General features: G+C 37.3%; 1 protein-coding gene across 3 annotated transcripts in view; it reads right to left on the bottom strand.

Moving 5' to 3' along the window:
* Positions 1–505: 505 nt before the first annotated feature.
* Positions 506–15,375, bottom strand: part of LOC118933729 (zinc finger protein 780A-like) — a 113,338-nt gene continuing 98,468 nt past the window's right edge. For all 3 annotated transcript variants that reach the window (XM_057493371.1, XM_057493372.1, XM_036928367.2), the window contains one exon: positions 506–3,331. In XM_057493371.1, coding sequence (XP_057349354.1) covers positions 774–3,331 — 2,558 coding nt within the window. In that variant the 3' untranslated portion in view covers positions 506–773. The remainder of the gene's footprint in view (positions 3,332–15,375) is intronic.

Here is a 15,375-nt window from a genome sequence, read left to right as displayed (position 1 = left end):
TAATTATTTGCAATACAATTTTCCTTTCACATCAATATCAGTAATGCTAATGAAACTACAATGTAAGTTATGAGCACAGGCATGTGCTAAACAGTCAAGGATTTTATATGTACTGTATTTATTCCCTTAACTGCACTAAGTACTCACTATTGTTGCCATTTACAAATGATGCAAAAAGAGTATAAGCATCTCATTTCACACAGGCAGGGATAGGATGATGATAAAGTATGTGCCTCTGTGACAAGGATATGACAATGACGGTTAAGTATGTTTTCTCACATTTGTTCCACTAATAGTTTTTCTCTAGTTTAAAGGCTTTTCTAAGTTTATGAATTAAACATATCTAGTAAAATATCTTTTTGTTAATAAACTATAAGCATGAAGGCTACCCCATATTCCTTATTCATGTTTTCTTACAAGAATGTCTTCTCTGAACTGTTTTACTGTGATTATAAAACTTTCTATATTACTTATATTCAGGGTTTCTTACCAGTATACTCTGCTGTTGAGCAGAGACCACAATGAAAGTTCCACCCATATTATTTTAAATGCATAGGCATTTCCACCAGTATGAACTGATGTTGAGTAAACTGTTCATATTCACTGAAGGTTTGCCCACATTACTTTTATTTGTAGGACTTCTGACGATTATGAATGTTTTAATGTCGAGTAAGCTGACTACTCACAGTAAAGGCTTTCCCACATTCTTCACATTAATAGGGTTTCATAACTGAATGAATTCTTTGATGGGCAATAAAAACTGAGTCGTTTTTTTAAAAAGCCTTCCTACATTCCTTACATTCACAGCGTTTCGCACCAATATGAATTCTCTGATGTGCAGAAAGGATTGACTTAAGTCTAAAGGCCTTCCCACATTCCTTACATTCATAAGGTTTCTCACCAGTATGAATTCTCTTATGTTTAGCAAGGTTTGAGCTACAATTAAAGGTCTTTCCACAGTCTTTACATTCATAGGGTTTCACACCTGTATGAATTCTCTTATGTACGGTAAAGACTGAACCAAACCTAAAGGTTTTCCCACATTCCTTACATTTGTAAGGTTTCTCACCAGTATGAATTCTCTGATGTACAGTAAGTCCATAATTCTTGCTAAAGACCTTTCCACAATCCTTACATTTATAGGGTTCCTCACAAGTATGAATTTTAACATGTTGAATGAGGTTTGAGCTACAACAAAAGGTCTTCCCACATTCCTTACATGCACAGGGGTTCTCACGAGTATGAATTCTGTAATGTGCAAGAAATTGGTAATGTCGTCGAAAAGCCTTCCCACACTCCTTACATTCAAAGGGCTTCTCACCAGTGTGAATTCTCTGATGTACTCTAAGGTCTGTACTGCAACTAAAGCCCTTTCTACTACACTCCTTACAGTCATAAGATTTCATACCTGTATGAATTCGTTGATGTTTAGTAAGTTGGTACTGATATTTGAAGACTGTCCCACATTCCTTACATTCAAAGGGTTTTTTACCAGTATGAGCTTTCTGATGCTGAGAAACTTGCAAGTGAAGCCTAAAGGCCTTCCCACATTCTTTACATTCATAGGGTTTCTCACCAGTATGAATACTCTGATGCTGAGCAAGATTTGAGCCACAACTGAAGGTCTTCCCACATTCCTTACATTTGAGTTGTTTCTCACCAGTATGAATGTTCTGATGTCGAGTAAGCTGTGTCAGAAGACTAAAGGCCTTCCCACATTCTTTACATTCAAAGGGTTTCTCACCAGCATGCATTCTATGATGTTCATTAAGTTGGTAATGATATCTAAAGGCCTTCCCACTCTCCTTACATACAAAAGGTTTCTCACTAGAATGAATTTTCTGATGCTGAATAAGGTTTGAAACACAATTAAAGCGTTTCCCACATTCGTTACATTCATGTGGTTTCACACCAGCATGAATACTCCGATGTTGAACAAGGTTTGAGACACTATTAAAGGACTTTCCACATTCTTTACATTCAAATGGTTTCTCACCTGTATGAATTTTCTTATGGCGATTAAGCTGGGTGAGAAAACTAAAGGCTTTTCCACATTCCTTACATTCAAAGGGCTTCTCACCAGTATTAAGTTTTTGATGTCGGTGAAGTTGTATAGAAAATCTAAACGCCTTCCCACATTCCTTACATTCAAAGGGTTTCTTTCCAGTATGAATACTCAGATGTTGAGTAAGACTTGAACCACAACGAAAGCATTTCCCACATTCCTCACATTCATATGGCTTCACACCTGTATGAATTCGTTGATGTTCAGTAAGTCGGTACTGATATTTGAAGGCTGTCCCACATTCCTTACATTCAAAGGGTTTTTTACCAGTATGAGCTTTCTGATGCTGAGAAACTTGCAAGTGAAGCCTAAAGGCCTTCCCACATTCTTTACATTCATAGGGTTTCTCACCAGTATGAATACTCTGATGCTGAACAAGATTCCAGCCACGACTGAAGGTCTTCCCACATTCTTTACATTTAAATTGTTCCTCACCAGTATGAATGTTCTGATGTCGAGTAAGCTGTGTCAGAAGACTAAAGGCCTTCCCACATTCTTTACATTCAAAGGGTTTCTCACCAGTATGAATTCGGAAATGTTCTATAAGGTGGCAATGATATCTGAAGACCTTCCCACATTCCTTACATACAAAACGTTTCGCACTACAATGAATTTTTTTATGCCAAACAAGAGTTGAAACACGATTAAAGCCTTTCCCACACTCCTTACATTCATATGGTTTTACACGGGTATGAATACTCTGATGCTGAATGAGGTTTGAGCTATGATTGAAGGCCTTCCCACATTCCTTACACTCAAATGGTTTCCCAGCTCTATGAATGTTTTTATGGCGATTAAGGTGCATGGGAAGACTAAACGCCTTCCCACATACCTTACATTTAAAGGGTTTCTTACTAGTATGAAATTTCTGATGTCTAGTAAGTTGTAGAAGTCTAAATGCCTTCCCACATTCCTTGCATTCGCAAGGTTTCTCTCCAGTATGAATACTCTGATGCTGAGTAAGATTTGAGCAACTACTAAAGTACTTTCCACACTCCTTACATTCATATGGTTTGCCTGTATTTTGAATAAGAGAAGTATGATTAGTAAGTATTTTTCCATAGCTGATTATCTTTTGACTTATATATACCTCTTGGTGTCCCTGTAGTCCCTCAAATCTATTTCTACACTTTGAGTCATTTCTAAAACTGGAGGCCTTGAGCCCAAGAGTTTTACTTATTTGCAGCATATCCTGTTCAGAAAAGTTTGTTTCATAAACATCATTTTCTGCCAGTAACTTCTCAGTTCCATAATTTGACTCCAAATCTGAAAGAAAAGTAGAAAGCAAACATATTTTACATTCCTTTCACATATACAAGTAAAATATCCATTAAAGAATACACAACTCTCAAATACTTTCAGAGAATTGGAAAAGGATAAAAAGAGCTCCAATAACAAGAAAGTTTATATAAGACAGTGATGCTCATAATAGAATAGATTAACTTTGTCAAACTTAGGTGTTAATCAAAATCATTTGATAAACTTGTTACAAATCAAGCAATTCAGATGCACAGAATAAGAATTCGTATGATTAAGTCCTAAGAAACTGTATTTTTACATCTCTATCAGATGAATCAGGTGCAGATCAAAGTTTAATTCTCCATACTTAAAACTATTTTGAATGGTTTATTTGCCTTTACTCTTAAAATCCAAAACCACAGACAGCAAGACCTAATATCAAGCCAGTCATCCTTCGTACCCTACCTCTACCGCACTGCTTTCTTTTAGTGCTTACAACATGATACAACCTTTTTTCCACATCTTCATGCTTTAACTTAGACTGTTTCATCTCTCTAAAATCCTGGGACCTGAGCTACATATAAAAAATATCCTCCTCATCTTTTAAGACTCCAGATAAATGTCTTCCTCAGAACAACTGTACTTTCTGGGTCCTATCTAAATACATCCCTGTCCATTATTCTCTACTCGAGAGCCTCATTCCTTGCCTTCATAACTCTGTTTTAACTATACTTTCATTAATTAACTAACATCTTACTCTGTATATTTTCTTATCCCTAAATCTGCCTAAGGGTAGGCACAATTCTGATTGCACTCACTACTATTAATAAGCCTATAGCACATAACAGATAACAGATTACCGGTGAATGAAAGATAAAGGAAATTAGGCTGAGATTAAAGGTATACCATATAAAAATAAGCCATTGGGAAAGACTTATTGTAATAACCATTCATTCAAAACCACTAAAGTTGATAAAGAACTATTCTCATATCATTTGTTTTAAATGGGAACAAATGCACATCTAAAACACTTTGGTCATGTACCTATAACAATGGGAAGACAAACACAGAAGGCAGGTAGAAACTGGAAGCTTGAACATATAATTAGGTTAATTCCCTGCTGAAATACATCAACATGCTCTAAAAATCAACAGATGCCAATTCTGAGATGACAGATGTTGTAATTATTTGACAGATTTTAAAGCTATAATTATACAAATGCAACAAGCAGCAATCACAAAGACTCTTGAAACAAATGGAAAAAGAGAAAACGTCAGCCAAGATATGAAAAGAACCAAGGAAAAGACCTAAAAACTGTAACAAATAAAGTTAAAATATTGCTAGATGGTCTCAGCCAGGAAACCACAATGAACTTATGATAATAACAAATTTATCCAATATGAAAAACAGAAAGAAAAAATACTGAAACAAATGGGCACAGCAACAAGGACCAGAAAGACAGTGCTATAAGTTTTGACATTCATATCACAGGGGTCCCAGGAGGGGAAAAGTCTGCACAACTGAAAAATTTTTTTTTAAAAAGCTATAATCTTCCCAAGTTTGGCAAAATTCATAAACCTACAGACAAAAATCTCATTGCGCCCCAATGAGAATAAGCCTAAAGAAACCCACACCCAAACTTATAACCAAATTGCTAAAAACTAAATAAAAAGGAAAATACACTTCAAAGCACCTTAAAAAACCACAAGTCATTACCTATACAATACCTGAACAATTCAAATGACTACAGACTTCTCATCAAACAGCAGCCAGAAGGAAGTAACACAGTATTCTAAAGAGCGAGAAAAAAAATTCAACCCTAAATTCAATATCCTGAAAAAATACCAACCACAAATGAAGACAGAAAACAAAAGAATCTGTCACAACCAATTGATAAATAGAATCGTTCTCATACTGCTTCTCTTTCAAATGGAGCAAATGCACATCTTAACCACTTTGGTCATGTATCTATAAAAATGGGAAAACAAAATGCAGAAGATGTGCTAAAAGGAAGTTCTTGGGAAGAAAGTGAAATGATACCAGAAGAAAAATCGGAACACCAGGAACAGTGGAAGAACAAAAGAAATGGTACATATCTGGGTAAATGTAATAGGCCATCTTTTCCTCTGGAGTTCTTTAGAAGATGTTTCATGGTTGAAAGAAAAATTAAGTCATTGTGGAATGGGGTTTTCAATGTATGTAGAGGTAATGCTACTACATAGATGTAGGATAACTACAGCACAAAGAAAATTATAGTGTTATATGACAACCAACCAAAAGGTAGGTTGTAGAACAGCAATTTCAGTATTATCTCATTTTGCTCAACAGGGAATAATGATGTGTGTATGTAAAGGTGTGGAAGGACAGTAGGAAGTACTGAAGAGTGTGATTGTTAAGGGTTATGTTTCTAATTTAAATTTGTCTCAATTAATTTTCTATAATGCACCTGTATTATAGCCATAACAACAAAAGGATATTAATATTCATATGACCCTAATAAAATGGTTTCAATATGAAGCAAATACAGATTAAGTTTTAAGGGAAAATTGGGATCCATAAATTTAGTGAAAGATTCTAACATATCTTTTTCAGCAACTTGCAGAAGTACATTTTAAAAAATTTTAAATGGGAGTGATAAAGGTGAACTCCCAATCACAATATAAGATAAAGGTAATTCACAATCACAATATAAGTTGGTCATGGGACGTTACTACAGCATGGACAACGTAGTCAATGATTCTGTAACATCTTTCTACATGGATAGATAGTAACCACACTAGTGGGGGAGAGGATTTACTAACATGGGTAACTGCTGAACCACTGCACTGTACGCTTGAAACCTACATAAGATTGTATTTCAATGAATGCTGTAAGGCTTCAACTGGGTGGTATTTACAAGATTTATTTGTGTAAAAATTTACTAAGCTGCACACTGAAGATTAGTGGACTTTATCCTTAAATTATGTATCAATTAAAGAGTAAATAAAAAACTAGAAAAAAGATTGTATATCAACAATCTTTTATTAAAATAAGAAAAAAATTTAAATGGACACCATATAAAACACAAAACAAACAATAGGAATACACATTCTTTTTTTAATCACACAGAATGTTTATAAAAACTGACTATATACTGGGCTATAAAATAACACAAGTCTGTATATACTTCAAAGGAGTGAAATCATATAGTCTCTGACCATAATAAAATCAGAATTAGTCATCTATGTTGAAATAGATATTTGGTTGACCAAAATTAGTCATCTGTAAAGAAACATCTGTGCTTCTTCACCTGATGTTACCAGAATTATACATCAATTGTGAAGCTTTCTGAACCAAATCATGAGGAAAAATTTTAAACTACACAAACTCAAAATGTCATGCTTTAAGAACACTGGCCTGGACTTGGACTCTTAAAAAAAAAAGAGAGAAAGAGAGAACCAAAATTTTAATAATTTGAATTTTTAAAAATTCAAGTCACAGTTCTTTAGATTAAAAAGGACTAACAAAACCTAACAATAAATTGATTCAAGAACTTCAATTGGATCCTGAATTTAAAAACATTCATACAAAAGAAAAAAACGTTTTTAAAGAAATGGGAGAAATTTATTATGTATCATACTTTAGATGATATTCCTGAAATAATCATAATTTTCTTACAGGTGATGACAGTTTGCTTAGGTTAATTAGGAATAATGAAAACTTATTTAGGAAAGGATGTCCTATTTATTAGAGATACATGCTTAGGTATCAAACATCACTACATTAGTGACTTAAACCTACATATCATTCAGGAAAAAAAGCTTTAAAACATTAAGATATATAAATACGTATAGGAAGTGTGGCAGCGTGTTACAAACTGGTAAGTCCAGATAATGGTTTTAAATGGAATTCAATTATTATCCTCTCAACTTTTCTCTAGGTGTGAACATTTTCAATATAAATACCTGGAAATATTTAGGAAAAAGAAAGTATTCTTGAGTCAAAGAAATACTCAAGAAATTATAAAATATGTGGGGAGGTGGGAAGTGAAGAGCATCTGCCATTGAGTATGGGGTTTCTTTTTGGGTGACAAAAATGTTAAACTGATTGTGGTGATGATGCACAACTCTATGAACATACTTAAAAAAAAAGCCATTGAATTGTACACTTTAAATGTGTGAGTTTTATCGTATGTGAATTATATCTCAGTTACTACATTAAAAAGAAAAGAGTGTGTAAACTGTTATCAAATGTCATACAAATACTCTGGGAATATCATTCCCCTGATCACTTACTTAAGAATATGTAACAGAGGAAAAACATGGCAGTATGAGAATGAGAACTGAGGCAGAAATCTCCTCCCAAAATCACATAAAACACGGAAATACAGCAACTACAACTAATCCTGAAAGAATGACCCGATCCTTCCAAAACCACATATAACATGAAAATACAGCAAATACAACTAATCCCAAAAGAATGACCTGAACACTGCATAACAGATTGCCTACATGTGGGAAAAAGAGAAGACCTCAAAGAAAAGGGTAAAATAGCAAAGTTGTGCTCTGGCAAGACCCAAGCCCTCCCCCTACCCCAGGTCACACAGGGGAGGAAAAGAGACAGATCCGGGAGGGAGGAGAAGCCCAGAACTGTTAAACACCCAACCCTGGAGATTTGCTCCAGGAGTATGAACCCACATTACATGGTGCTCTAGAGATCAGTGGTGTTCGAAAGCAAAGAGAGGCGGAATACTCGGAGAGACTGAAATTCCTGCCTCTCGTGAAGAACAGGTACACACAACCAGGCACTCTGGGACAAAAGAAAAAAGGACACTTTGAAAGAATTCCCAACAGTGAGAGGGGTACTAAAGGGGCAAAGATTACACAGAACTTGCTGCTCAGGAGAAAGAACAGGTGGACTACATCGTACTGGCATATTCAGCCCAGCAGGTTAGGAACTTTCAGGAGCTTCAGACACTCCATGTGCCTGCCTCCCAAAGCACCTCCAAGGCCCCCAACTGTGATAGGCAGCCAGCTGCTCCATCCTTGAGGCAAGCACCACCGGTCCACACCTATTGCCCCTGCCATACTGCCAGGCCAGCCCAGAGGATGACCACACAACAACTACAGGGGCATAACACAGAGGGTCTTCCCTGGGCACTTAACCCAGAGGACCTGGAAATGGAGGTAGGCACTGTAGCCGAGAAACAAGAAAAAGTTCTTCTTCCCAGCATGCACTGGTTCCACTCACCTGCAACCCCCACCATTACTCCAGGTGCTGGGCAGCACAACAGAGTAAAGCTTCCAGGCACTACAGAATGCCACCTGAACAATGTTATTAATCCACGGCAATCACTAGAAATATTAAATGGGAAAAAAATTCTGTACAAACAAAACTTCAGCAGACACCAGAAAGACGTTGCTAAGTGAAACTGAAATCACCAATCTTCTTGATAAAGATTTCAAAATAAAAATCACAAACATGCTCATGGAGCTACAGAAAAATATTGAAGATCTCAAGGAAGACTTCAAGAAATAGAAACTTTGAAAAATACAGTGTCTGAAATGAAGCATACAAAGCAGGGATTTAAAAGTAGATTAGATGGGATAGAGGAGGCAGTATATGAAATAGAAATTAGAGAACAAGAAAACAGAAAATGAGACAGAGAAAGCTAAAAGGATCTCTAGGAATCCAAACAGAACAATATTCACATTATAGGGATAACAGAAGAAGAGAGAGAAAAAGGGATAGAAAGCCTCTTTAAGGAAATAATTGCTAAAAACTCCCCAACCTGGGGAAGGAAATAGTCTCTCAGGTCATGGAAGTACAGACCTCTCCCAACACAAGGGACCCTAGGAAGAAAACACTAAGAAATATAATAATTAAAATGGCAAAGATCAAGGACAAGGACAGAGTATTAAAAGCAGCCAGAGAGAAAAAAATATCAGCTACAAAGGAAAGCCCAGCAGGCTATCAGCAGACTTCTCAGCAGAAACCTTACAGGCTAGAAGGGAGAGGCATGATATATTTATTGCAATGAAACAGAAGGGCCTCCAACCAAGAATACTCTACCTGGCAAGATTATCAGTTAAATTATGAAGTAGTGATTAAACAATTTTCAGATAAGCAAAAGCAATTCATCTCTACAGTATATTTTAAAGGGACTGATATAGATGGAAGTGCTCCTGGGGCTAAATAACTGTCACCAGACAAAACAGAACAACAAGAGTAAAGGAAGTAGACCAATTAATTAATAAGAAAATGGAAAATTAAATCAACTACCCACAAAGTCAGTCAAGGAATACACAAAGAGCACAAAATATGACACCTAATATATAAAGAGTGGAGGAGGAGAAAGAAAAAGACAGGAGAAAAACAATCGTTGGATTGTGTTTATAATACTGTAATATGCAAGTTAAGTTAGACTGTTAGTAAAGAAGCTGCCCTTGAGCCTTTGGTAACCACGAATCGAAAGCCTGCAATGACAGTTAAGTACATATCTATTGATAGTCACCCTAAATGTAAATGGACTGAATGCACCAATCAAAAGACAGAGTTACAGAATGGATAAAAAAACGAGACCTATCTATATGATACCTACAAGAGAGTCACTTCAAACCCAAAGACATTTCATGCAAACAATAGGAAGAAAAAAGCAGGAGTTGCAATACTTGTATCAGATAAAATAGACTTCAAAACAAATAAAGTAACAAGAGACAAGGACATTATATAATGATAAAGGGGTCAGTCCAACAAGAGGTTATAGCAATTATAAATATCTATGCACTCCACATAGGAGCACCCAAATATGTACAACAAATACGGACAGAATTAAAGGGGGAGATAGAATGCAATGCATTCATCTTAGGAGACTTCAACACACCACTCAATCCGAAGGACAGATCAACCAAACAGAAAATATGTAAGGAGACAGGCACTGAAAAACACGTTAGAACAGATGGACCTAACAGACATCTACAGAACACTCCACCCAAAAGCAACACAGTGCACATTCTTCTCAAGTACACATGGAACATTTCCCAGAATAGATCACATACTAGGTCACAAAAAGAGACACAGTAGATTCAGAAGCACTGAAATTGCACCAACCAGCTTCTCACAACACAAAGGTATGAAACTAGAAATAAATTATGCAAATAAAAAAGCCCAGACACACGGAGACTTAACAACATGCTCCTAAATAATCAATGGATCAATACCAAACAAAAACAGAGATCAGACAATATACGGAGACAAATGACAATCTCTCAACACCCCAAAATCTGTGGGAAGCAACAAAGGCCGTGCTTAAAGGAGAGTAAATTTCAATACAGGCCTACCTCAGGAAAAAACAATCCCATATGAACAGTCTGAACTCAGAATTAAGGAAACTAGAAAGAGAACAAATGAAGCCCGAAGTCAGTAGAAGGGGGGACATAATAAATATCAGAGCAGAAACAAGTATGATTGAGAAAAATAATACTAATAATAATCAATGAAGCCAGTTTATTTTTCTTTGGGAAATAAAAAAAATAAACACCTAGCCAGACTTTATGAAGAAAAAAAGAGTCTACAAACATAAACAGAAAGAGAAATGAGAATGGAAAAATCACTAAATACAACAGAAATACAAGGAATTATTAGAGAATACTATGAAAAATTGTATCCCAGCAAATTGGATAATCTACAAGAAATGGACAACTTTCTAGAAAAATATTACCTTCTAAGAATGATGAAGAGAAAATCTGAACAGACCAATTACCAGCAATGAAATTGAATTGGTTATCAAAAAACTACCTAAGAGAGAGATTCAAGATGGCAGTGTGAGAGGTGTAATGGAGAACTCCTCCCAAAACAACAAATACTACAAAAATATAGTTAATTAATACAACTAACCCTAAAATAGCAACAAGAAGGCTGAACCAGACCTCATACGGACCTCAGGAACAGAGCAGACCTCACGAAACAAGGTAACAAAAGAAGGCCTTAATCCGGCAGGACCCAGGCCCTTCCCCCACCCCAGCTCACTGGCAGGAGGAAGAGAAACTGAGTGGGGAGGCGGTGGAAGCCTGGGACTGCTTAACACCTAGCCCTGGAGATCTTCTTTGTGAGCAGAAACCTGTACTGTGTGGTGCCCTGGACATTGGGAGCTCAGACAGGCAGAGTGCTTGAGAGACTGAGATTCCAGCCACTGTGGAGGACGGGATCCACATCCCGCCGCTCTGTGTCAAAGGAAAGGCAGGTGGTCTGAGAGGCATCCTAGCAGTGAGAGGGCTGCTGAAGGGGTAGGGTTTGCACAGAGCTTGCTGCACAGGAGAAGAGAGAGCTGGACAAGGTTGTCTGGGTGAGCTCTGCCCAGCTGGTTGGGAACTTTGAGGAGCTTCAGGCACTCCATCCTCGTGGCTGGCTGCCCAGCTCCCAGGCACCCCCCACTGTGATATGCAGCCTGCTGCGCCTTCCTCCTAGATTGTGGGCACCGGTTCACAAAATAGCAGTCACTACGCTGGCGTCAGGCCAGCCAGAGGGGGGCCCTACCTACAACAGCTAGAGACACAAAGCATGGAGGCTTACAACTGTGTTCTCAGCCCACTGGCTCTGACACCAGAGACAGGGACCGTAGACAGAAATCAGGAAACAGACCTTTCCTCCCCCCAGGCACCAGCTGCGCTGCCCTACAACCACCAACCTCACTCTAGGGGCTGAGCAGCTCCAGAGACTGGAGATTCTGGGCACTAGTGGGCACCACACAGAAATATGAAACGTCAAAAGAACATGGTTCAGATCAAAATCTCACAAACCCCATAGAAAGGACCAAATGAAACTGAACTCACCAATCTTCCGAAAAGAGAGTTCAAAATAAAAATTATAAACATTCTAATGGAGGTACAGAAAAATATTCAAGAACTCAGGAACGAACAAAAGTCGGAGATTCAATCATTAAGAAATTCCATATCTAAATGAAACATACAATGGAGGGATTTAAAAGCAGATTAGTTGTAGTAGAAGAGACGGTAAATGGAATAGAAATTAGAGAAGAGGAATACAAAGAAGCTGAGGCACAGAGAGAAAAAAATCTCTAAGAATGAAAGAATATTGAGAGAACTGTGTGACCAACCCAAACAGAACAATATTTGCATAATAGGGGTACCAGAAGAAGAGAAAAAGAGATAGAAAGTGCCATTGAGGAGGTAATTGCTGAAAACTTCCCCAGTCTAGGGAAGGAGATAGTCTCTCAGGCCATGGAGGTGCACAGATCTCCCAACACAAGGGACCCAAGGAGGACAACACCAAGACATATAATAATTAAAATGGCAAAGATCAAGGACAAAGACAGACTTTTAAAAGCAGCTAGAGAAAAAAAGATCACATAGAAAGGAAAACCCATCATGCTACCATCAGACTTCTCAACAGGAACCTTACAGGCCAGAAGGCAGTGGCATGATATATTTAATGCAATGAAGCAGAAGGGCCTTGAATCAAGAATACTCTACCCGGCAAGGTTATCATTTAAATTTGAAGGAAGGATTAAACAATTTTCATATAAACAAAAGCAGAGAGAATTTACCTCCCACAAACCAACTCTACAGTGCATTTTGGAGGGACTCCTACAGACTGAAGTATTCCTAAGGCTAAAGAGATGTCACCCAAAGGATAGACAAAGAGAACATAATATGATTCATAACAAAGAATGTTGAAGGAAGAAAAAGGAAGAAAAAAAAAGAACCTTTAGATTGTGTTTGTACTAGCATACTAAGTGAGATAATTAGAATGTTAGATAGTAAGGGAAATACCCTTGAACCTTTGGTAACCACGAATCTAAAGCCTGCAATGGCAGTAAGTACATACCTACTGATAATCACCCTAAATGTAAATGGTCTGAATGCACCAATCAAGACAAAGAGTTACTGAATGGATAAAAAAACAAAACCCATCCATATGCTGCCTACAAGAGACTCACTTCAAACCCAAAGATATACGCAGACTGAAAGTAAAGGGATGGAAAAAGATGTTTCATGTAACTAATAGTGAGAAAAAAGCAGGAGTGGCAGTACTTGTATCAGACAAAATAGACTTCAAAACAAAGAAAGTAACAAGAGACAAAGAAGTACATTATATGATGATAAAAGGGTCAGTCCAACAAGAGGATATAATTATTATAAATATCTATGCACCCAACACAGGATCACCTACATATGTGAAACAAATACTAAGATAATTAAAGGAGGAAATAGAATGCAATGCATTCATTGAAGGAGACTTCCAACACACCACTCACTCCAAAGGACAGATCAACCAGACAGAAAATAAGTGTGTAACCCTGAAAACTAGAAGACACTCTTAAGAGAAATTATAGAGGACACTAACACATAGAAATTCACCCCATGCTCTTGGCAAGGAAGAATTAATATTGCTAAAATGGCCATCCTGCCTAAAGCAATCTACAGATTCAATGCAATCCCTATTGCATTCTTCAGTGAACTAGAGCAAATACTTCTAAAATTCCTATGTAATGACAAAAGACCCTGAATAGCCAAAGCAATCCTGAGAAGGAAGAATAAAGCAGGGGGAATTATGCTCCCTAACTTCAAGCTCCACTACAAAGCCAGAGTAAGCAAGACAATTTGGTACTGGCACAAGAACAGACCCAGAGACCAGTGGAACAGAATAGAGAGCCCAGATATAAACCCAAGCATATATGGTCAATTAATATACGATAAAGGAGCCATGTATATACAATGGGGAAATAACAGCCTCTTCAACAGCTGGTGTTGGCAAAACTGGACAGCTACATGTAAGGGAATGAAACTGGATTATTGTCTAACCCCATATACAAAAGTAAACTCAAAATGGATCAAAGATGAATGTAAGTCATGAAACCATAAAACTCTTAGAAAAAAGAATAGGCAAAAATCTCTTGGACATGAACATGAGCAACTTATTCATGAACATATATCCCAGGGGAAGGGAAACAAAAGCAAAAACAAACAAGTGGGACTAAATCAAACAAAAAAAAGCTTCTGTACAGCAAAGGACACCATCAGAACAAAAAGGCATGCTACAGTACGGGAGAATATATTCATAAATGACATATCCGATAAGGGGTTGAAATCCAAATTGTACAAAGAGCTCATGCACCTCAACAAACAAAAAGCAAATAAGCCAATTAAAAAATGGGCAGAGGAGCTGAACCATACAGTTCTCCAAAGAAGAAATTCAGATGGCCAACAGACACAAAAAGATGCTCCACATTGCTACTCATCAGAGAAATACAAATTAAAACCACAATGAGATATCACCTCACACCAGTAAGGATCACCACCATCCAAAAGACAAACAACAACACATGTTGGCAAGGTTGTGGAGAAAGGGGAACCCCCCTGCACTGCTGGTGGGAATGTAAATTAGTTCAACCATTGTGGAAAGCAGTATGGAGGTTCCTCTAAAAACTCAAAATAGAAATACTATTTGACCCAGGAATTCAACTCCTAGGAATTTACCAAGAATGCAGGAGCCCAGTTTCAAAAAGACATATGCACCCCTATGTTTATTGCAGCACTATTTACAATAGCCAAGAAGCAAATCACCCAGTTAAAAAATGGGCAGAGGATCTAACAGACAGTTCTCCAAAGAAATTCAGATGGCCAACAGGCTCATGAAAAGGTGCTCCACATGGCTAATCATCAGGGAAATGCAAATTAATACCACAAAGAGGTATCACCTCACACCAGTTAGGATGGTCAACATCGAAAAGACAAGGAACAACAAATGCTGGAGAGGATGTGGAGAAAGGGGAACTCTCCTACACTGTTGGTGGGAATGTAAAATAGTTCAACTGGGAAGGAATATGGTGGGAAGGAATATGGAGATTCCTCAAAACTAAAAATAGAAATACCATTTGACCTGGTCATTCCACTCCTAGGAATTTACCAGAAGAAAACAAAATCCCTGATTCAAAGACAAATACACCCCTATGTTTATCACAGCACTATTTATAATAGCCAAGACACGAAGCAACCTGTGTCTATCAATAGATGAATGGATAAAGAAGATGTGGTACATATACACAATGGAATATTACTCAGGCATAAGGA

The sequence above is a fragment of the Manis pentadactyla genome, chromosome 15 (genome assembly GCF_030020395.1).
Source record: "Manis pentadactyla isolate mManPen7 chromosome 15, mManPen7.hap1, whole genome shotgun sequence".
NCBI classification, from domain to species: domain Eukaryota; kingdom Metazoa; phylum Chordata; class Mammalia; order Pholidota; family Manidae; genus Manis; species Manis pentadactyla.
This window is presented reverse-complemented; position numbering and strand designations above follow the sequence as displayed.